This window comes from Vipera ursinii (genome assembly GCF_947247035.1).
Source record: "Vipera ursinii genome assembly, chromosome: 4".
In the NCBI taxonomy this organism is placed as follows: Eukaryota; Metazoa; Chordata; class Lepidosauria; order Squamata; family Viperidae; genus Vipera; species Vipera ursinii.
In genome coordinates this window covers 22,931,766-22,954,438 of record NC_139514.1, presented here as the reverse complement: position 1 = coordinate 22,954,438, position 22,673 = coordinate 22,931,766, and the positions used below count along the sequence as shown (strand labels likewise).

At 41.5% G+C, this 22,673-nt stretch overlaps 1 protein-coding gene and 1 long non-coding RNA gene across 4 annotated transcripts in view; one reads left to right on the top strand and one right to left on the bottom strand.

The window, feature by feature from the left end:
- LOC310640139 overlaps positions 1-3,351 on the bottom strand; it is a 31,827-nt gene extending 28,476 nt beyond the window's left edge. Inside the window, exon 1 of the long non-coding RNA XR_014492478.1 lies at positions 3,199-3,351. This is a non-coding gene — a long non-coding RNA (uncharacterized lncRNA). The remainder of the gene's footprint in view (positions 1-3,198) is intronic.
- A 158-nt stretch (positions 3,352-3,509) lies between these two features.
- Positions 3,510-20,383, top strand: SLC46A3 (solute carrier family 46 member 3). 3 transcript variants are annotated; one of them, XM_083362268.1, is made up of 7 exons: positions 3,522-3,628; positions 6,659-6,833; positions 8,128-8,331; positions 10,268-11,132; positions 13,821-13,904; positions 15,154-15,310; positions 17,494-20,383. In XM_083362268.1, the coding sequence occupies exons 3-7, from the start codon at positions 8,140-8,142 to the stop codon at positions 17,603-17,605; spliced, it is 1,410 nt and encodes a 469-aa protein (XP_083218394.1). In that variant the 5' UTR covers positions 3,522-3,628; positions 6,659-6,833; positions 8,128-8,139; the 3' UTR covers positions 17,606-20,383. The 3 variants fall into 3 exon arrangements, with proteins under 3 accessions (XP_083218396.1, XP_083218394.1, XP_083218395.1); XM_083362269.1 differs by having other exon boundaries at positions 3,545-3,628; positions 6,656-6,833; XM_083362270.1 differs by lacking the exon at positions 6,659-6,833 and having other exon boundaries at positions 3,510-3,628.
- Positions 20,384-22,673: the final 2,290 nt, after the last annotated feature.

The following is a 22,673-nucleotide window of genomic DNA, read 5'->3' as shown; positions in this document are numbered from 1 at the left end:
AAAGTATTTATTCTGTTCTCTTGAATTACAAACTGTTCTGGTTGTTTTCTAAGCTAGTTTTCACACAGATCCTTTTATACAATTCATTTTTCTATTAAAAAAGCATTCCTAATTGTAAACTAAAGTGTTAAAATATGCAATTCATTTTTCTATTAAAAAAGCATTCCTAATTGTAAACTAAAGTGTTAAAAATATAAGAGCTCTGCTTCCCTGAAGTTTAAAGATGAAGCAATTCCCCTTCCCCCACTTCCGACAGGAAAACACCATTATTTTACCTATTAAAATTATTCCCAGTGCCAGATTAGTTTCATTAACCTGGATCTACCTTTTAATAGATAACACTATTGCTGTTGCTGCTAGATTTATATCCCACCTTTCCTCTAAACAAAACAGGAAACATGGGTGCTTTCTTCCAAGTACTTCCCACAATAATAATGTTTATCTCACTTCTATTCATCTATCTCAAGGGGGCGGGGGCGAGGGAAAGCATACGTAATGCGGGTAGTCCTCAACTTATGACCACAACTGAGCCCAAAATTTCTGTTGTTAAGTAAGACATTTAAGTGAGTTTTGTCCCATTTTATGATCTTTCTTACCACTGTTAAGTGAATCTTTGCAATTGATAGGTTAGTAACCGAGTTGTTAAGTGAATCTGGCTTCCCCATTGCCTTTGCTTGTCAGAAGGTTGCAAAAGGTGGTTACATGACCTTGGGACACAGCAACGGTCATAAATATGAACCAGTTGCCAAGCATCTGAACTTTGATCATGTGATCATGGGGATGCTGCAAAGGTTGTAACTGTGAAAAAATAATCAGAAGTCACATTTTTTTCAGTGCTGCTGTAACTTTGAATGATCACTAAACGAATTGTTGTAAGTCAAGGAATACCTGTACTCCTTTCTCCTCTTTTCCCCACAATAACCCTGTGAAGTAGGTGGGGATGAGAGAGGTGATTAGCCCTAAAGTCACCCAGATGACTTCCATGCCTAAGGGAAGCCTAAAACACCTGATACCAACAATGTGAAATCTCTGGCACAGAACTCCCAAAATCACATAATTAACACCTACAGTTTAAGAGGATTTTGAACCTCGGCCTACATTAAGTTTAACATCTTAAGGCTCCCATAATTTTGGCGCCATGTTTGATATAATAAACTAAGAGGCTTTTAATCTTCAATATAATTACTGCTTGACATTTAACTTTCACATTGTCTGCCATTTGTTATTAGTTCTGTTTTTACTTTTGTCTATTAATAGTAATTCTAAAACAGGTTAGAGGCCACTTTCAATCTGGTGGTTCTTGAACTGCTTCACTCCCATTAATTACTATATATAAGATACTTCATTCCCAAGTTTCTTAATCATACAATTCTTGACTTATTCAAATTCTGGACTATATTTTGCTAACAATTTATAAACAAGCCCCAACAGAGGATTCTGAAGTTTTGTGCTGTAGGCCTTTCAAATTTGGTCAGCAGAACTTTGATCAATTAATCTACTAAGTCAGCTGCAAATCTTTTTTAACAAAAAAATAGCAAGAGGCAGACATATTGTATTTTGGTTATTTCTTAAGGACTTTTATGTGGGATCAACAGCAGAAAATGATCTGGTGCAGAAGCTATCGCTGGATTCCTAAGTGAAGAAATCACCATTAAAGGAAAGTTGTCTTCAGTCATCATGTTTAAGCATAAAGTAATCTGCTCTTGATAGGTGATGTGTCAACCCACTGACTAACAAGCCAATCCATACATATTGTTCAGTAAACGGTAATTTATTCACACATAATTGTTAACTATAAAGCATACTCCCGTTAGCTGCATTGGTTACTGGTTGTCCTCCGGGTGAGATTTAAGGTGCTGGTACTTACCTTTATAGCCCTACATGGCCTAGGCCCGGGATATTTGCAGGACCGTCTGCTGCCGGGAACGACTTCCCATCGCCCAGTGCGCTCACACAGAGAGGGCCTCCTCAGGGTGCCGTCGGCTAGACAATGTCGGCTGGCGACCCCCAGGGGGAGAGCCTTCTCTGTGAGAGCGCCAGCCATGTGGAACCAACTCCCCCTTGAGCTCCGGATGGCCCCGGATCTCCGGTCCTTTCACTGCGGCCTTAAAACATTCCTTTTTCATCAGGCTGACCTGGACTGACGACAGGGATTTTTAAAATGTTTTTTAATTTTTAATTTATTAATTTTAATTTATTTTATTGGGGCTGTTAATTTAATTCTTTTTAACTTTTGTATTGCTGTGTTTTATTGTTGTTAGCCGCCCTGAGGCAGGCTATAAAGAAAGATACAAAGAATACATCAAAATGCTGCATGTCATAAATGTGAGGTAGGACACAAAAGTGAGGCATGAAGAAAAATGTGTGTATTAGTTAGAAGAAGAACAAGGAAATGGAAAATGTCAAACCACAAGTTCACCTGTGGGTCACATCTAATAAGCTAGCACACAGTTCAGTTGCAGCTAACCACATATGTCTCACTTATAGCTAACCACATACATGGTACAAGAAACCTAGATGCTAGCAAAGAGAAAAGGTTGCAAAACAATTTAGCAATGCAAAGAGGGGCTAGAAATGAGCTAGAAGGGGGCCTGTAATTCATGTAACCAATCAGAGCTCATAAGTTACATTTCCGCGTTTTGCTACTTTTGGAGACTATATATGTACTTGCTTTTCCATGACAAGGTGTTCAGAGGTTGCCTTTGCTTTTTGCTCTGAACCTTTTGCTCAAAATAAACCAAACTTCTTTTGATTCCGAGGTCTGAGTCTCTTGATTCTGCAACAGCCCTAAGTCCTTCGGGAGATAGGGCGGCATATAAGTCCCCCCCAAAATAAAGATAGATAGATAGATAGATAGATAGATAGATAGATAGATAGATAGATAGATAGATAGATAGATAGATAGATAGATAGATTATAAAACACAACGTTTGGGTTTTCCCACCACACAATCCAGCATCCAGGATTTATTGCCGTTGAAGGCATCAATCATCCTGAGCCCCAAATCGGTGACAACTCTACTATTTGATACGACTGGTGGGAAATAAACGCATCAATAAATAAAATCTTAGGGCAAGGTGCGAACTTAACCTCTACACGCCAGACGGAAATTTGACACCAGCAACTTTCCATGCAAAGCTGCGCTCGTCTGCAGCAGCCCGCCCCCCAACGACTTGCTGGACTACAAATCACCCCTACCAAGGATCAACGCTTGGGATGCGGATTGGGGAAGGCTGCGTTAGGACTCTCTCTCTCTCTCTCTCTCTCAACCTTTTTCCCCACCGGGAACAGAGCGGCGTCCGAGATAACAGCAGCCGCAGCAACTCCAGGAGCCACAACACGCGCCACGCGTCACGCGCAGAAGAAAGGTCAATCGCTCGGCCCGGGGAGAAGCCCCGCCTCCAGGTGGAGTGATATCCGAATGGAGCAATCGCTGTGCTTCTCTCCCTCCAGCTCCCCTAGTGGTGACCCAATGAACTAGCCTTAGAGGAAGAAGCCGACAAGGAACCTGTCGTTCGCCGGGTAGGATAGCATTCTTTCGCAGCGGAGGTGCATCGTCTATCGCGACCTCTCGGACTTCTTTAAACTGCAGGAAAGCGCCCAAGCGCTTGGAATCGCCTTTTCGGAGGTGAGCGGCGGGGTTTGGAAAGGAGGACCGACGGATAGTAGTGCGGATTTGCTTGCTGGCTGTGCTTGTGCTAAGTTCTGACCGTGTCTACAAGATAAGGGTTTATTGCCAAAGTATGCATGTTAAAAACACTGGAAAATGTTTTTTATGTACGCCCCGGGAAAATGCATGAAACAAAGTTAGCTACGTTTTCTCTTCCGTTTTTCCCCCGTTTTAAGTCATCACGGCTGCGCTTATATATGGATTTGGGTTTTAATTTAAAATTCCGAAGTATTTTAAAATTGTGGATTTGTTCTCGTGTGTATGCATTTATATGCGCGGGTGGGGAGGTGTCTAGCTTTCCCAGACCCGATCCATTGAGACTACAACAGCCGTGATCCCTAACCAGATCAGCTGTTGGAGGGGATGCAGATTGGGAATTTAATAAATGGGAACTGAATAATAAATACATTGCGTTAGACCGCTAGGTCTAAAGCAGGAAAGTTTCGTGATCTGACAACCAAAATCGCTGGCGTTTGCAAGGGATTTTTGTAACGATTATTTTTTGTAACGATTATTTCAGGCCCAGAGGTAGTTTAAGGCTCTCCTTTCAGAGACTGACTCGTTTTATGTCTCTTGAAATTGTTATGTAAGAGCCGTGGATCTTGTAAAGAATTATGTAAAGATGCCCAACTTCATAGCACTTTCAGTTTTACAGTATTGTATATATATTGTACATGTATGTACATGTTTGTTGAGAAAAAAACCCTGCTTGGACAAACCTATAAAGCAACAAGACTTTTATACTTTTTGGAATAAATGTTTTGGAAGAAATTGCTTTCTATAGAATTTGTGTTCAAAACATCTTGACATGTGATTGATCACTAAAAAACCAATGTTTACCTTGTCTTGTGCAATATATCGATTGTTACTTCTGCTCCTAAAAAAACTACAGCTATGGTGGACAAAGTCAGATTTGTGCTTATTATTTTAAAATAGTTTAGGTTGCTCATTAATATAATTCCTATGGAACATAGAAAGTAATACAATATTAAATATCAAATGCAGGCTTAAGGAAAGAAAATATTCAGTAGACATCAAAAACATGGCACAGAGAGATCTTCAAATATAGTAGAATCTCGTACGTTTGTTAAGTTCTCTAAATTGGAGACAAGCACTCAAAAGTATATTTAGAATTTAAAAATTCAGGGTTTAGGAATTTGTCACTACCGAAACTGAAGGCATGCTATTCAGAATTCCAGTCCTGGTTACTTCCAATTTCTGTAATATAAGTTAGGTAAAGGTAACTGCGTGCTAGTCGTTTCTGACTCTAGCAGCCAGTGCTCATCTCCGTTTCAAAGCCGAAGAGCCAGCGCTTGTCCAAGGACGTCTCCGTGGTCATGTGGCCGGCATGACTAGACGCCAAAGGCGCACGGAACACTGTTACTTTCCCACCAGAGTGGTCCCTATTTTTCTACTTGCATTTTTACGTGCTTTCGAACTGCTAGGTTGGCAGAAGCTGGGATGAGTAACAGGCGCTCACTCTGCTACGCGGCACTTGGGATTCGACCTGCCAAACTGCCGACCTTCTGATCGACAAGCTCAGCGCCCTAACCCACTGAGCCACTGCGTCCCTAATATAAGTTACTGCTGCTTTTATTACATTTTGGGAATCCTTGCCTATCTACTATACATTACTCCAAATCCTTGCCATATTTCCTACTTTGCCTAACAAGGTGTTGTGGTTTGGGCTCCAAAGTTTCATTGTGGTGAATATGCCTCTGAAGAAAAATATCCACTAAAAATTGTGGATGTTTCATATCCACAACCTTCACATTATTGGAAAGCTCCCTTAATTCACATTGATTTTTGAATTTCTCACAAACATTTCGTGACATTGTCAGTATGAGAATCATGTCAGTCATCAGAGCTATTCTAGGAAGTTTTCATCTTCAGAATATTACACCATTAAAACCAGAAAGTCCTGTATGCTGAGATGTGGACTTAATTCACTAATGTATTTTAATGATTGGTACATTGCTTGATTTACCAGACTTTTGGATTACAATATTATAACAAACTGAGAACCTACCAGAATAACATTGCTACTGCAATATCCATATACATAATTGTCAGCCCTTAAAATTTGCCTCTCCACAGATCTGCCTCTCTACCATTCTTCTTAAGGGTGTAGGAGGCAAGATGAGTTTGCACTTATTAATTTGCTGTTTGTGTAAAACTGAAAATGGAACTGAAAACCACCAGTATTTTTATCTCTGCTGTATGCCAGACTCAAAATACTACACTTTATAAACCCAAAAATGATTGTGTTAATTTGATTGTAAACCATATTTTAGATTTTAACAAGGAGCACTGTGTTTTTGTTATGAAAACATACCAGTTACAATTGCTCTGTGCAATCACAAACTGAACCACCTTTGTCTTAAAGTTTGTAAGAGAGTTTGTCGATAGAAGATCATGTTTGTGCATCATATTCCTTAGTTTATCAAACAAAATCTGCATATTTATTTTGCAAGATGGGAACAATAGAGAATTGTTTTTAGTATTCTGTAATCCTTACTGGTGGCTCAGTGGGTTAGGATGCTGAGCTTGTCGATCGGAAGGTCGGCAGTTTGGCGGGTCGAATCCTGAGTGCCACGTAACAGAGTGAGCGCCTGTTACTTGTCCCAGCTTCTGCCAACCTAGCAGTTCTAAAGCACGTAAAAATGCAAGTAGAAAAATAGGGACCACTACGGTGGGAAGGTAACAGCGTTCTGTGCGTCTTTGGCATCTAGTCATGCCGGCCACATGACCATGGAGATGTCCTCGGACAAGCGCTGGCTCTTCGGCTTTGAAACGGAGATGAGCACCGGCCCCTAGAGTCGGAAATGACTAGCACGCATGTGCGGGGGAACCTTTACCTAATCCTTACTCTTGTGTAGCTGTAAACAAGAAGAACAAAACTTCATCTCCAGGGGAAGTGATAATTTGGGGTGGGATTAAGATGAATGGCTACATAGATATGCATATTTACCTCTTTATCTTAAGTAGAACTTCTGAAATGATGGATCTAGGCCTCCAGGTGACAACTTAGAGACATGTGATACATTTTAAAAAAAACCTGATCAGCCTTGGACAGATTTTGGGAGCATTGCTGATCAGATGTAGGAGCATTGCAGAAGCCTCAGTTGTGAGACTTGGGCTATGATATGAGCCTACAAAGCATGTAAGTTTATTTATTTTATTTTAATTCCATTTATATCCCGCCCTTCTCCGAAGACTCAGGGCGGCTTACAAGCTTAGCAGTAGCCTTCATTCTATGTATATGCCTGCTCGTTAGGGCTTTCATACGCGTTAGATAAAATTTTAAATAAAGTATACCTTTCTTCCCCAAGTCTAACGCTCTGAAATTATTAGTTTTATTCATGAGGTGTCACATTGTTTTTAAGGGTTCTGTAGAGTTGCAGCACTTTTTTTTTCTCTAACTGAAAGATCAGGTTAGATATAATCATGGAGAATGTAGGAATCAACACTAACTTGATAGCAATAATCAGTCAGTTTATTAACATTCTGAGTGTAATGCTGGGTATAAGAAACCTATTCATTTCAAACCCTTGGACTAGTGAGAAATTGCTCATTGGAATGCTCCCAACCCCCACAAGCTTCATTTGCACATGTTCTGCACATGTTCAGGATCTAGGTATGTGTGAAACCATCCCCCCCCTCTACACACACACACACACACACACACACACACACACATCCCATCTGTGGAAAACAATTTTTCTTTTGAAATTGATCCTTGGTGCGAGAAAGTTTGGGGAATGCTGCTCTAAAAATTAGCTGGCTAAAGAAAGAGGGGTGGAGCTGAGGCTTCTGGGAGAGAAGGATCAAAATGTACAGCCTTTTCATTCTATGTCCTCATCATTGCCACTACTATATACTCTCCCTTTTTCCAAAGTTACACTCCAATATTTTTTTTAAAAAAACATCCTTGTCAAATTCACCAGCATTCCCTGGGATTAAAAATTAGAAAGCAACAAACTCTTCTGCAGAGAGTGTCCAGAAGATGCCTAAGACAAGACTGTGGAAGATGTTCAGTGGACTACATTGAATAATTTCATTGCTTTGCTTGCAATAAAGAGCTGTTTATTATTTTCCTTGTCCTTTGAGTCTCATTATAGCTAACCAGCTTCTAATACTTCAGTAAAATGTAAAATTAGCTTGAAGTACAGCATGCTAAATGTTTCAGAAATGTATTGGGTAGAATACATTATGTATAACATAACAGGTAAGCCAGGTGAAATACAGCATACCCAGAACATTAAATAATTGAACCATTCATCATGGTCTCCCAGTGGACCACATCCCTTTGAATTAAGGAACACAAAATAGAATCACCTCCCATCTTTTCCATCATTTGGTTAATGATCAGTTAGGGAATTGTAAGGCAGGCATGAATTCCTTTCCACTGAAAAAGGCTAACATATTGGTTTTTTTTTCCTGAATTATAATTAAAGCAAACTTCAAGGATGAAGAAAACCTTGTTACTAGAGCCTGTCATTTCCTTATATATTTTTGCCTATTCTGTGACGTCTCCTCTAAAGCAGCAATATATATACAAGAGGATCTGGGAAGAAACGACCAACTCTTCCTTCATAGTTCAAGATAATATTTCTCATTGTGAACTGAATCAAAGCAACCCAACCTATGGGAAACAAAAGGTAAGATCGGATTATGCACTGGGTGTGCTCCAGACAAAGCTAAGCAGAGTTAATGATACGTAATAGCAAATCATGTTGAATTCAACATGTTCAGAGAGACATTTTCACCTGGCAAAACATCTCTTCACCTAGCTGCAGTTACTTTAGATGGGAAGTCCCCAGCAAATCGGAGGGCTGTAGAGTAGTCCAAAATAAAAGCAAAAGCTCTATCTTCCTGGATGCAGACAATGCCACACAGATTCAATTCACTAAGAAAGTGTCTTAATCAGCTTTGCAAAATAAAATACAGAAATTATTTTTGAGCGAAGAAAAATGCACAACCCTATCCTTAAAATTAACTATATTTAATTCAGACAAATGTGTCCTTTTTCATCGCTCAACTAGCCTCCATTCAGAATTCTCAAGAACATTTCAGGGTTTTAGATAAATTGGGGGTAAATACCTTTGCACCTTTTTTCAGTATTTCAGAAGCCTACTGCCATACTGCTGCCAAACAAACTATAGAAATATGTCCAGGGAGGCCCCTGAAGTCAAACTGGCTCAAGGAATCTTTACAACATGGCTTCCAAACTCAGTACACTATTGCCTCACGTGTCCACGTTTCAGCTGTCAGGATTTCTAGCCATGCTTCCAGGAAACGGTTGCTGCATCAGTCTATTAAAGGATACCGGATTGGTGAAGGTTGATATGCAGATATAAAAACTTCATTGGATGTAGTCCCAGGCAAAGTTACTAGTGCATAATTTCCATAACTGTTTCAAGCCACATTGATTTTCCTTTAAATGGCATGATAACTTAAGCTAGCTCAGTTTTATATTACCTGAGTTTCTGGAGTTTGTTTGTCTAATGCACACACAATCAGTGATGATCGTATCAAGAGAAAGGATGGAGGCCATACCAAAGTGATTAAATATATGAATCAAAAATAATATAAAAATAACAGTGATAGATAACCTTAAATCTTTGTTCTTGCTATTATATTTTCATCCTCCTCCAAGTTCTCCGATCATCATTTTTGTGGCCTTGTTCATTTTTTTCTTATTTGGCTTATGCTTTTTAGCTGTAGTTTGCATTGCCAGCACAACTGTAGCTCCAGGGCTGGATTTTGCATCCAGAAGGTCCAAACTACGGTCCCTGATATCAGCATGACGCATCCAGCCTGTGGGCTGGCAGTTTGACACCCCTGCTCTAGATGGGGAAAGACTAGATTTTAAACTCTGGGAAATCTCTTATACTCAGTTCAGGCTGTTTTGGGCTATAGCAATCCCTTGGTATAAGATAATTTTTTGTATTTAATTTGAATTTGGAACAATGTGCTGGCATTAAAGAAACATATATTCCAATTACATTGGCTGTTTTGTTCAAATTGCTTGAGGCATAGTGAACACTAAAAACTCACATCACCTTAAAGGAAAATGCAATATTTCAGGGATTTCACAGTATTTCAACTGGATAAAGTTGATAATAAAATATAACATACTTGATTCAAACCTATTCACCTGCTAAGAAAATTGAACACTAATCACTTGGACACTTTGGATAATATCACAAATAGTGTCTGTTGCATTTCAAAGTGTGCTGATTCCATAGTTTGTTTTACGCTACATTTAAACTACTTACATATCCAGGATAGATGTATTAGACAGCAATTTACTGTCAGCTAATATTTCATACACTGGATAATAAGATGGAGCCTAGCATGTAACAAGATTAGCCTAATAAATCTATTATACCATTACAAGGCTCTTTTTAATGTGTTGGCTATTTAGCTATCACAGCAATGGCTTTAGAATATGTCATAGTATCTTTGATTGCTGGTCTCTATATACAAAGCTTTGTAGTAAGCCATAATTACTATTTATAGATGAGACCAGATGTTGAATTATAATGCATGCATTGACTGATTTCTCTCTCTTATATTATTTCCTTCTTTCAGGAAGTCCAAGAAAAAACCTCCCTCTTTGCTATGAAAACAGACTTATGTGGGGCAGTTTTCAGCGTTTTGGTGGCCTTTGTCCTGGTAGCGAATGGAGATCGATATGGACGCAAAATATCATTGGTTCTTCCCCTGATGGGGAGTCTTACCAGCAGCATCTTCCTATTTGTTATGTCAGACTTGTCTTTGCCCCTGTACCTTTTCTTTGTTTTCTCCTTGGTTGGTGGACTGTTTGGAGACTTGGCTACTTTTCTTGGAGGAGCCTTTTCCTTTATAGTTGATTGCTGTGAGACTCAGAAACAAAAGACCATCCGAATAGCCGTGGTTGACTTAATCTATGGATTCACATCTGGATTGGGAGGATTGTTCTCAGGATACATTCTAAAAGAAATAGACTTTATGTGGACATTTGCCATGATTTCTCTATTTCACGTGGTCAACATTTTTTATGTCATATTTTGCTTGGATGAAACCGTGAAAGTCTCTGCATTCCAGACACAATCTTGGCGGGAAGGTCTTAAAGACACTCTTTCTGGAGTATATATGCTCTTTAAATCCTCATCCTGTAAGAAGCGAATTTTAATGATCTTGCTGCTTTGCACATTCATGACTTATCTTTTCACAATGTTTGGAGGGCTTAGTCTCTATGTGTTATATGAGCTGAATGCCCCCCTCTGTTGGAATGCTGTTTATATAGGATACGGCTCAGCTATGTCCACCTCAGTCTCTGTGACTGGATTCCTAGGGATTGTTTTTTTTTCTCAGTATCTGAGAGATAGCTACCTTGTTTTTATTGGAATCTTCTCTTATATGGGAGGAAGTATCATGGCCGCCTTTGCGAACACTACGTTGTTGATGATGTTGGGTAAGTTTCACTTGGTTAAATTCAAAGATGATGGTAAAAAAAATTGATAATGTAGATGAGCGTTTTTCAGTCTTGGCAATTTTAAGATATGTGGATCTCAACTCCTAGATTTCTCCAAGTTGGGTAATTCTGTGAGCTGATGTCAACATATTTCAGAGGTGCCCAGATTGAGAAATATTGATGTAGGTGATTAGAACATTGGTGGTGCTTGTTATTTTCTACATTACTTGTGGCACTGGTCCAAGACTCAGGTCTTTCTTATGATCAACTGCCCAGGTTTTTAACTGGAAATGGCAGGGCATTTAACCAGGACATTCTCTACACAAGGTTTAAGCTCTACAGTCCAACTGTGTAGTATGCAAGTGAATGAAGATTGTAATATTTTAAAAATGTGCTTCAAATTCCAATTTCCATCCTGTTAGGACAGTGGTTCCCATCCATTCTGGCTTGGTGAACTAGCAGGGATGGAAGGGGATGGTTCTGTGTGAGTGGCAGGCATGCTTGCGCCTGCTGCTCATGCAAATGGAGCTGCGGTGCGCTTGCCTACTACTTGCGTGGCCCAGTTCCGAATGGGCCGGGGGCCAGTAGTGGGTAGCGGCTCAGGGGTTGGGGATCCCTGTTTTAGGATCTGTAAGGCAACATAATACCATCATAAAATATAAGCTACAATAAAACAACAGCAAACAGCAAAACTACCAGAGGCAACAATTAATATAAATTATACCAAAAGACCTTCTTGAAATAGCAGTACTATAACTCACTCCCTGAAAGCTAGCAGTAAAAATAAAATGTAGCTAATTGCCACATTTTTTGTGGAAAATAGAGCTGAATCTTCCACTTCCTGTCCCCAATCTAATTTGCATAACCAGAAGAAGTCCATAACAGATACTTGGCTATGTTATGTCTACTATTTTCTTCTCTTTCAGTCATTTTCTATAACTAGATAGATTTCATTCTGTTAGTTTGTCAGCTCAGGAAATGTGATAACTTTCCATTTCCTGTGTCTACTGTCCCCACAATGCTTTTGAGTAAGATAACATTTTAATTAATTTAATAATATATTTTATAACTTTTGTCCATTTTCTACCATGCTGTATTCCACCTACACCGTGACTGGCATTATATGCCTCTGGGGAAACAACACCTGGCAGATTTCTATCGCATTTAAAATCTGAATGTTCCTTCCTTTATATTGCTGTCATGAATAGTACCTTGCGACTTCAGGTTGATCCATATACCACAGTTGAAAATGTGCACACAAAGTAATATCCAATTATCTTCTGAAAGAGAAATACATTAAATATTTTGGCTACTACTTTGATTACTCATACAAAATTCCTAAGTGGACAAACATATTGCTTATGATACATGTATTCCTCAACTTAGTGGCTGTTAGTGACCGTTCAAAGTTAGATTGGCACTGAAAAAAAAATGGTTTATGATGGGTTTTCACACTTATGACTGTTTCAGCATCCCCATGATCACGTGATCAGAATTCAGGCACTTGGCAACTGGCATGTGTTTATGACAATTGCAGGGTCCTGGGGTCACGTGATCACCATTTGTAACCTTCTCAACTGGCTTCTGACAAGCTAAGTCAGTGGTGGCGAACCTATGACACGCGTGCCAAAGGCGGCACTCAGAGCCCTCTTTGTGGGCACACGTGCTATGCCTCAGAGATGGCAGCCGTCTCTCTTCAACCAGCCGCTCCAGGTCCCACGTGGCCGGATGCATCCCAGCATGGCTGGTTTCCCTCCACCCGTGTCCCGTCCCTCCTGGCCTCGCATGTTCTCCTTTTCCCAGGCATGACCCACTCCATCGCCTCCTCAACTGTCGGCCAGCTGTCCAGCTCAAAAGCGGCTTCTCTGAACTGCTGGCAGCGGGTTGTGGAGCCCCAGAGTGCACCAGTCGAGGAGCCGGCAGGCTGTGGCTGCTGACGGACACCGTTGGCCCCCATGTGCTCGCTGGCCTCTGTGTGCAGGGGCCGATGGTGTCAGGCAGCAGCTACCCTGGCCCCTGCCTCACCTTGCCATGCGGCAATTGCACCTCCACCTTGCCTCACTTCACCCTGCAGAACGAGCCTCCTGCCCACCACCCCACCTGCCAGAGAACCCCTGGATCTCCCCCAACCCTGCCCAGCCCCCACAGGCATCCCTCCGCATGAGCAACATTGAGGTGACCACACCCACTTTGGCCACACCCACTCAGTCTGCCAAGACCACTACAGCCATGCCCACGCAGTGGGCCACGTCTCACCTGGCACCCGGCGATAAATAAGTGGGTTTTGGGTTGCAGTTTGGGCACTCTGTCTCTAAAAGGTTCGCCATCACTGAGCTAAGTCAATGGGGGAAGCCAGATTCACTTAACAACTGCATGAATCACATAACTGCAGCGATTCTCTTAACAACTGTGGCAAAAAGGTCCAAAATGGGGCACAACTTATTTAACAAATGTCTTGCTTAGCAAGAGAAATTTGTGGTCATACGTTAAGGAATAGCTGTAGTGAAAATGAACTTGGTGGAGGACACCTTTTCCCTGCTTTAAATCCATGAGGATTTCTGAAAAATGGCACCATGCTTGTTACCCTGATAATTATTTGCTGTTATTTGCCACAGTTAAAGCCTGTTGATTAGCTATTTGGGGTCATTACATTAAAGACTGTTGACTTTTGTGACTCCTGTTTTGCAGTGAGAGTACCATCGATGCTCCTGTTTATACCCATTCCAGTTATTCGATCCATGTTGTCGAAAATAGTTCTTCCTAGTGAACAAGGTGAGTTGGTGCTGCTAAAGAATTAATTGTAGATGTCGAAGGAATCCAGAGAGGTTTCTTGGATCTGTCAGCTTGTATTTTCTCCCTGAAGCAACAGCTCTATATTGTATTGTTATCTTAATTCGTTCCAGCACCAAAAACCCCATTTGGTGAACATAAGTCCCATTCGGCCACTGGATAATCAGATTCATGGCATTGAGTATCCTCATCAGCTTTGGTGCCCATCTTTGAAATGTTGTGGTGATTCTTAGGAAAATGAAGTATTCTGCATACTAGACTTTCAACTAATCAATCAACCAATCAATCTTTATTCAATCATAGACCAGCACTCTTTTTTATTAAACTTGTGAGGGTAATGTAGAAAGTAGGAAAAGTTATCTGCCAAGGTGTTGACGGTTGACTTGGGAGGGTAATAATTGTCTGGGCGGGTAAAATCAGTTTCCATCTTATAAATAATAAGTCGCCCAGCATAAGCTGCAACTCTAATTTGCTCAAAAACTACATTGGTTTATTGGTTGGATTTCTATTCTGTTTTTTTCAAGATGTACATTGTGTATCCCCTTTCCATTTTCCATTTACTGCCATCTTATGAGATAAACAATCTGAGATATAGGGTCCGGGCCAGTAAAATCCCGACTAGGCATTTGAACCTAGTCTGAAACACTAATCACTACAGCAGCAGGATAAGGAAGCGTAATGCACTCTGCCCCAGAATTTGTGTGAGCAGAATTAAATACGGGGTCGAGAAGGGAAGGTTTATAGGGCAAAGTGGGCATCTTGAAAAAACTTAAACCATATTGCCCCTTTAAAAATCTGGATTTCCAATCCAAAATCAGAATGACTTAGTATTTTCCCTGGAGGTGGAGATTAAGGGACAAAATGGAGTCCTTAACTCTTTCAAAGGGATTGATTTCTTTCCTTGACTGCCCCCTAGCATATTTTACAGAACCTGTGTTATAAGGAAGGAGAGCCAGATATATCTGGTTTATCAGATATATACCAGAGAGCCAGTTTATCTGGTCTGACTCTTGTGGTCTAATTTGTGTGGTTCGGACATTTGCCTGACTGTCAGAGAAACGCCTTGGACAGTATGTGCAGGCAGCTAAATCAATCAGTCATGCCATTCTGTTGTCATCTTTCTGGTAGTGTAGTGTAGTTACAAACACACACACACACACAAACACCACACAAACAAATAAATGTCTGGAGCTTTGTAATCTCTTTTTTCTTTTTCCCCCCTTTTTGACAGGAGCTTTATTTGCTTGCATTGCCTGCTTAGAGGTTGTGACTGGGACCGCTGCAATTGCCGTTTTTAATACCATCTATGCAAAGACTGTAGCATGGTTTCCTGGCTTCAGTTTTCTCTTTTCAGCTGGCTTCTGCATAATTCCATTGAGTTTAATGAGGTAAGCAGGGATCATGCATTTTGTAGTGTTGGAATCTGTTTTGCAATTTCCCAGAAATGTTATCTCCATACAAAAGGGATATTAGTTTTTGATTCCAATCCTCATTGTTCATGTAGAGTCATATTTTTCAGTTTATTATAGAAAATGATAGAAAATGTATTGTCATTTTATTTTGATTTGATTTTGTTCATATTATCATTTTACCCTTGATTATTTTAATATTTTATGCCACCCAGAGTCACTTTGAAAGGAGAGGAGCTGCAAATAAGTTGCCTTCGTCCTCATGCATGAGAAGTTGGCGAAGGAGAAAGCAAACCACAGCCCCAGCGGCAAGAAGGACTGCCAAGGACCCAGATTGTTGGGGGCAATTAAGCTGACTTTGTAATAATGCCGCTTGGGGTGTGTGTGAAAGCCCTAATAAGCAGGCATATACATAGAATGAAGGCTACTGCTAAGCTTGTAAGCCGCCCTGAGTCTTCGGAGAAGGGCGGGATATAAATGGAATTAAAAAAAAAACAAAAAACAAAACAGCAGAGTCTTTGTGCGTGCCTGCTACAAGCTCACCCATTAGCCGTGCTCTCCACGCCACAGATCAGCTGTAGTGCGCCATGGAGAACAGGGCTGACTCGGGCAAGGCAGGTGCACACAGAGACTCCACTCTTTTCGCCAGCCCTTCTTGCCACTGGAGTTGCCGCTTGCTTCCTTCTCCAACTTCGCCAAGCCCTCTGGGATAAGGATTGCGCAGACAAGCTGCTGCCGGGCTCCTCCTGCGTTTCCATAGGTCCCAGTTTCTGGCTGCCGCAGGGCTGTGGCGTGGGTAGAGGCAACTCCTGTTGGGTGCTGATTGCGCCAGTGCCACCACTTGCTGCAGGACACCTCGAGGCTCATAGCACCGGCACGGCCGCTTGCTGCAGGAGGCTGTGAGGCTCGGCCCGGAATCGGCATGATGAGCCTTGTGGCCTCCTGCGAGGGGTGGAACTGGCACAATCGATGCAACAATCCTCACAGTGTGACAGGTGAGCATGTGGCAGGCATGCACACAGACTCCACTCTTTTCGGTAGTCCTTACCGCTGGGGCTGCCACTTGCCTTCCTCCTTCGCCGACTTCTCGCGTACGGGGAATCTGCAGCACCCACCTCCCCCCCCCATGTCTTCGCTAAATCGAACATCTGGTTAGAATTGAGGGATGGCAGGCTGAGCACGCAGGGAGAGGCATGGGAGGAAGTGGGCAGTGCAGATTCCTGCTAGTGACCAGGCCAGCTTCTTGGTAGGCTGCTGCTGTGGCACTTGCGGCTCAGCTTCTTGCTGACTGGCAGAGGTGCCCCGGCTCTAAGCCCTCTGCGTCAAGCAATATGCAGGCAAGCTACTGCCGGGCTCCTCCTGGGTTTCCCTAGGTCCCGGATTCTGGCTGCCGCAGGGATGTGGCATGGGTGGAGGCACCTCCTGTTGGGTGTGTCGCATCAGTGCCATCACTTGTTGCAGGTTGCCTTGAGGCTTATTGCACCGGTGGCGCTGCTTGCTGCAGGAGGCCGCATGGCTCAGCATGTGATCGGCGCAATGAGCCTCGCAGCCTCTTGCGAGTGGTACAACCAGAACGATTGACGCAACAATCTTTGCAGCATGACGGGTGAGTGTGTAGCAGGCAGGCACACAGATTCCGCTGTTTTCAGCGGTGCTTCTGGGCCTGGCCGGACACCTCAGATCAGCTATAGTGCGCCATGGAGAGCATGGTGGACGCGGGGCAAGTGCAAAGCAGATGCGCACACGGACGCCTCTTTTTTCAAGTGCCATTTTAGCAACCGGTTCGCCGAACTGAAGATACATTAGGTATCGGTTCTGCCGAACCAGTGCGAACCGGCTGAATCCCACCATGGAGTTATAATATTCTAAATAGCTACTGAAGTTTGCTGTGGTCTATTTGGATTCCCACCCACCCCCCGGCAAATATTCTAATGTGTCTGCTGTCCTGGTTCAAGCATATTAAAGTGTCTGAAATGCTCTTAAGAGATTAGAACCACCTTTTGTCTTAATCTAAAAATGGTACAATTTACTTCAAAGACAAGAGAGATTGTGTCTTTTTGGTGCTGAAGAGAAATCTAGGCTTTTTGCATTGCAATTCATGGCAATTTTATGGCGTGTTTCTTTTCAATTAACTTAGCATGTCCTATCTCCTTTTCCCCCAGTTGGTTTATGTATGTTACTCGGCACGAAGAGAACTACATGCAAGTCATAAATGAAGAGGACTGTCCTGCCCAGAATGACCACAGCTCAATAGAGAATATACCTAGCAGTTAACTGCTCTCAAGTCCTATAATGACTGGACCTGTGGATGGAGTTGCCAGAGTTTCAGTGCTTTCAATGATTCCATTTTGAGAGCTCCACAATAATTGATTGGGTCAAGTTTGCTTTTATCTTGGATTGCTGTAGGGTACCGGGCAAGGGATGCAAAGTAAATTTAAATGTGCTCTATATCCCCCGAATGTTGACTGTGAGACTGACTTTCCTGTCTTAGATTTTTTTTCTTACTGCTGCCCTGTCGCAAATTGCCCTTTGATCCAAACTAGGTCAAGACACAGGTCAACTAAAAAAACTTTGCTTTTGCTTTATCAGATCACAGATGATAAAATTATTAAGATGAATAAGCAAGCTTATGCTTAAAATATTAATTGGGTTATGTGTCCTGAATTCAAAATTCTCAAGATTTATTTATTCAGGTCGGTAGGTTAATCCTTCACCGTCATCCTATCAAGTATCTCTTCTTCTGTTTCTCTGTCAGAATTTTCTAACCCTTATATTCATTACTTCCCCTTTTAACAAATGCATAGCTTAGACCAGGGGTAGGCAACCTCGGCTCTTTTATGACTCTATGCTGACTCAGGAATTCTGGGAGTTGAAGTCCATGAGTCATAAAAGAGCCGAGGTTGCCTACCCCTGGCTTAGATACTATGATATAGTTAGTAAAGAGATTGGGCTGGAACTGAGGAGAACTAGATAAAGTCTGCTCTCAGCCATAGAGCAGCTGGATTTAGGACAAAAATCAGCCAAAAGTATCTCACTGGTTGTTTGGGGGAAAACAAGGAAGGCTAAGAATGGAATGTAATAAGGGTAACGTTCACTGATGCATATTCCTTATAGAAATTGAAAAGCACAGAGAAGGGAGTGGTGAACCACCCTGAAAATCATAACCATTCTCCTAACATCTTTAGATTTGTAAAGGGTATTATGTAGAAGATACAGCAAAAATCGTAAATTTGCACTGTAGGTTGGGGAAAAAAAGGACAGCCAACAGGCGAATATAGCTTTCCAGTAGGATCCAAGAATCTGTAAACTAGAAATTTCCTTCAGAAAATAGGAAGTATATCTTAATGAGAAAGAGCAGTTACAGGTTCTGGCAGAAAAAGTGTTAAGGATTTTAAGAATGAATGAATGAATGAATGAATGAATGAATGAATGAATGACCAACAGGCATGCCCTGATCCACCAGCCTTCTCATGCAGTTGAGAAGCTCTTGCTTGGATACTTGCCTCTACCTCAGATTTTTCTTAGCAATCATAATGAGCAGAAAATTGTAGCAATACTGTAATACAAAACCCCTCCCCCGCTTTGCACTGAAATCAAGTAAAAACTTGGAATTCAAAGGGCCTCGTTCGTAGTTTGTATCCTCTGTAGGGAATGAGGGGAGTTTTCCAGGCGTGTAGCATATCAACAAATTTATGTATTGTGATTCAATAAAGTGGCATCATTCTCTTGAATATGTGGAAGAGTAAACCCACCGAAAACCTCTCTTCTTATTCTATACCAGGGGTGTCAAACTCAATTTCACTGAGGGCCGCATCAGCTTTGCAGTTGCCCTCAGGGGGCCAGGTGGGTATGGCCTGGGTGGGCGTGGCCTACTGGGTGGGCGTGGCTAGAGTGCGTATGGCCTACTGGGTGGGCGTGGTCAGCTCTACGTAGTTTGCATCAAGGGTGCCTATGGGGGCCTGGGCAGGAGTGGGACAGATCTGAGGGTCTCTGGCAGAAGGAGGGTCTCTGGGCCAGGGCCAAGGCAGTGCGGATCTGGCCCCCGGGCCTTGTGTTTGACATGTCTGCTATAACGGTCTTTGAAAAGGTCTGCCTCTTGATTTTATGAATCAAAATAAATTCTTCTCAATAGAGCCAGTTTGGTCTCACGCCTAAGGCACCAATCTAGAAACCAGGAGATTATGAGTCCTAGTCCCACACTAGGCATGAAAGTCACTCTCTTTCAGCCCAGCCCACCTCACAGGGTTGTTGCTGTGGGGAAAATAAAGGAGGAATGGTAGGTATGTTCACCTTGTGCTATTTCTAAAAAATAATTTTAAAGATATGTAAATAATATTAGAATATTAACAGAAAAATATGTTGCAACTACCTGATGTTTGCCACCTTCTGTGAAATCCTTTAATGCAGCCACTGCACTTCGTCACATGACTACCAAATCACATGTGTCAAAAAGCCAACTAATTGCAATATTTATGTGTTGTTTCTTTTGAAGTGCACTATATATTGACATAAGAATAAGGGGTTTTAAATGGTATTCTTATTTTGCTTGGGAGCTGGCAAGTAGCAGGGCCCTGCATCAGTGATCATTTTAGGAAAATTTTACTATAAATCAAAATGACATATACAGGGCTGCAGTGCTTGCACTGCAATACGTAACTGCCTGCAGAGCAGGTATTTATTGCCTTCAGCTGCCGTTGAAGACTATGCTTTAACCGAGGAGAAATGAGCAAGAAGGGGTAGCTTAAAGGCATTAGTAGCAGAGTGCACTTGGTAATGGCTCGATGGAACACTGTGTGGTTTCTGGGTAATTCCATATAGCATAGTACTTTATAATGAACTTTAGTGGTGTGGCTTTTGTATTTTTGTAAGTACACACCATTTTATTGTTGTTAATAAAAACTGTGATTGGAGAAGCAGTCTTGTGTTCTATTGCGTACCATTGCAGTTATGCATATTTTGTAATCTTTCACGTTTTAATATAATTCTAATATACATTTTCCATCTGATTCAGAAACCTTTTGCATTTTTATGCTTCTGTGATTAAACCAAAGATGTCTATCTAATTTGGTCTACAGTTACTGTTTTAAATTGCCATATAACTATAAAATTACGCTTCTCTTCCAAGATGTTGCAAGTGCAAAAGTCGTACTTGCTCGGCGCTACTGTGAGAAATGATCCTATTTCTATACTTATGCGTGAGTAATCTAATCTAAGAAGGCTAACTCATCCAGATGCCATAGAGCATTCAAAGCATTGAGATAAAAGGAATTTCTAGCACTTTGGTCTGCAGTTCAAAGGAATCCCATTCAGTGCCTATATGAAAAATATTGCTGATGGCTTAGTGAATTTCTTGTAATTTTAACTTCCTGTGTATTATTTTGTTGTCTCACATAATTTTGCAGTGTTCTGCTGCCACATCTTGGAATAGTTTGTCACATGATTAGCACCGAGATTTAAACTACAGATGCCAGATACATGATCCATCTACAGATGGATTTTATGCATGGAACCAGAAGTGAGGATAACCTTTTCACTTCCTGCCATCTGCTCAGAACGTGGAGGCTCTTTTATTCCAAACATAGAACTAAATGCTGGGGGAGCAATCCAGCCTGGCAAACTGAATTCATCTTTTTGGTTTCTAGTAGATTCCTGAAGCTACCACTGAATTTCCAGTGTGTCCCTGCTTGTAACTGACTGCACTTCATGTAGCTGTTGGTGGCTTTAGGGAATGGGCAGCAAGTTCTGCATATCTCCCCATCATTTAAAATGATCTCACTATCCTTCCTTCCTAAGTAGCCCCAAAATGCTTGTTAACCTGTTTGTTGAGAATCAGTGTGCTCCATGCCAGGCATGGAGATGCTCAAGCTGAAATCCAGCCTTAGTTATGGCAACTCACTGAATGATTTTAGACCAGTCTCTCTCTAACGTACAACTTGAAAGTATCAATCAAAAAGGGATTATAGGTTATAAGTAGATAGTGGAAAACAAGTGACAGGTAACTGCTGCCGGGAACAAATTCCCATCGCCCAGTACGCTCACACAGAGAAGGCCTCCTCAGGGTACCGTCGGCTAGACAATGTCGGCTGGCGACCCCCAGGGGGAGAGCCTTTTCTGTGGGAGCGCCAGCCCTATGGAACCAGCTCCCCCCTGAGCTTTGGATGGCCCCAGATATTCAGTCCTTTCGCCGCGGCCTCAAAACTCTCCTTTTCCACCTGGCTGACCTGGACTGACAGGGATTTTAATTATGTTTTTAATTTTTTAACTCTAATTTTTTAATTTATTTTAATTTTAATTTATTGTACAGGGGCCTTTAATTTTAATTTTATCTTAACTTCTGTATTTTTTGTATGTTATTGTTGTTAGCCACCCTGAGTCCTTCGGGAGATAGGGCGGCATATAAGTCCCAATAATTAATAAATAAATAAATAAATAAATATTCAAAGGAGGTGAAACTACACTGGGAAGTGGTTTTGAAATCCTGGCTTACTAACTAGCTCTTAACCTACTCCCTTATCAGGTCATGTATGTATGCATATATGTATAATTGAAATATATGCAGAAATAGTGGGGGGGGGAGTGGCAGTCTCACCTTGTATTGAACTTGGGAAAAGCTGTTGCTCCAAAATCTTGAATGGGACTGAGGCAAGTTTGATAAGCGGCGTCTTCCACCCACTTTCTTGCAATCTCAGAGCTCTCCAAGATTATGCCAGTGAACTTTAGTGATACAGTGGTAATTTTTAATATGCGATTAACTCTATTGAAGCTAAAAGTTTAAATGTTTTAAGACTCAACGTGAAGGTAAATGTAACGCTAATTTGGGAACAACAGAAAAAAAAGCGCCAATAGATATTATCCCTGGTGTCATAACCATGAATTGAAACAAGAAGAAAGATGTAGTTGTTGAAAATCATGATGCTGAACAGGCCATGAAGAGTCAAAAATCCTATTTAGGTTTTATCTACCCCCCCCCCCCATGTAGCAAGTGCTGAGAAGTCTTGTCAGTAGCTCATTTTAACTGCCTAGCTAATTCAGTTATCAGATGGGAACCTGTATTCCCCATACCCCGGTGAATAAGGGACATATGTCTAGCCCCGAGTCTTTGAAGTGGGTGAAGGCTGCCAAATAATTGAAGATTAATAACTGGCTAAGAGCCATTATGGCTACCAAACATCACAAGTGTCCTGACAACGAACCAACCTTGACTCCAAATTATCAAAGAGGTTATTCTGAAAGCAAGAGTGCCTGCCAAGAGAATGAGGGTCAATAGAGAGGTATTATTTCAGGCAGACAAAAGAATGTGTTAGAGGCTAGAACCTGCTCTTATGATTGCTATTACCAGACT

Excerpts from the sequence above, each read along its gene's own strand:
- SLC46A3 (XM_083362270.1), top strand. The coding sequence starts at position 8,140 with ATGAAGAAAACCTTGTTACTAGAGCCTGTCATTTCCTTATATATTTTT. Across the intron at positions 13,905-15,153 it reads AGTTCTTCCTAGTGAACAAG|GAGCTTTATTTGCTTGCATT; the intron begins GTGAGTTGGTGC and ends CCTTTTTGACAG. Across the intron at positions 15,311-17,493 it reads ATTCCATTGAGTTTAATGAG|TTGGTTTATGTATGTTACTC; the intron begins GTAAGCAGGGAT and ends CTTTTCCCCCAG.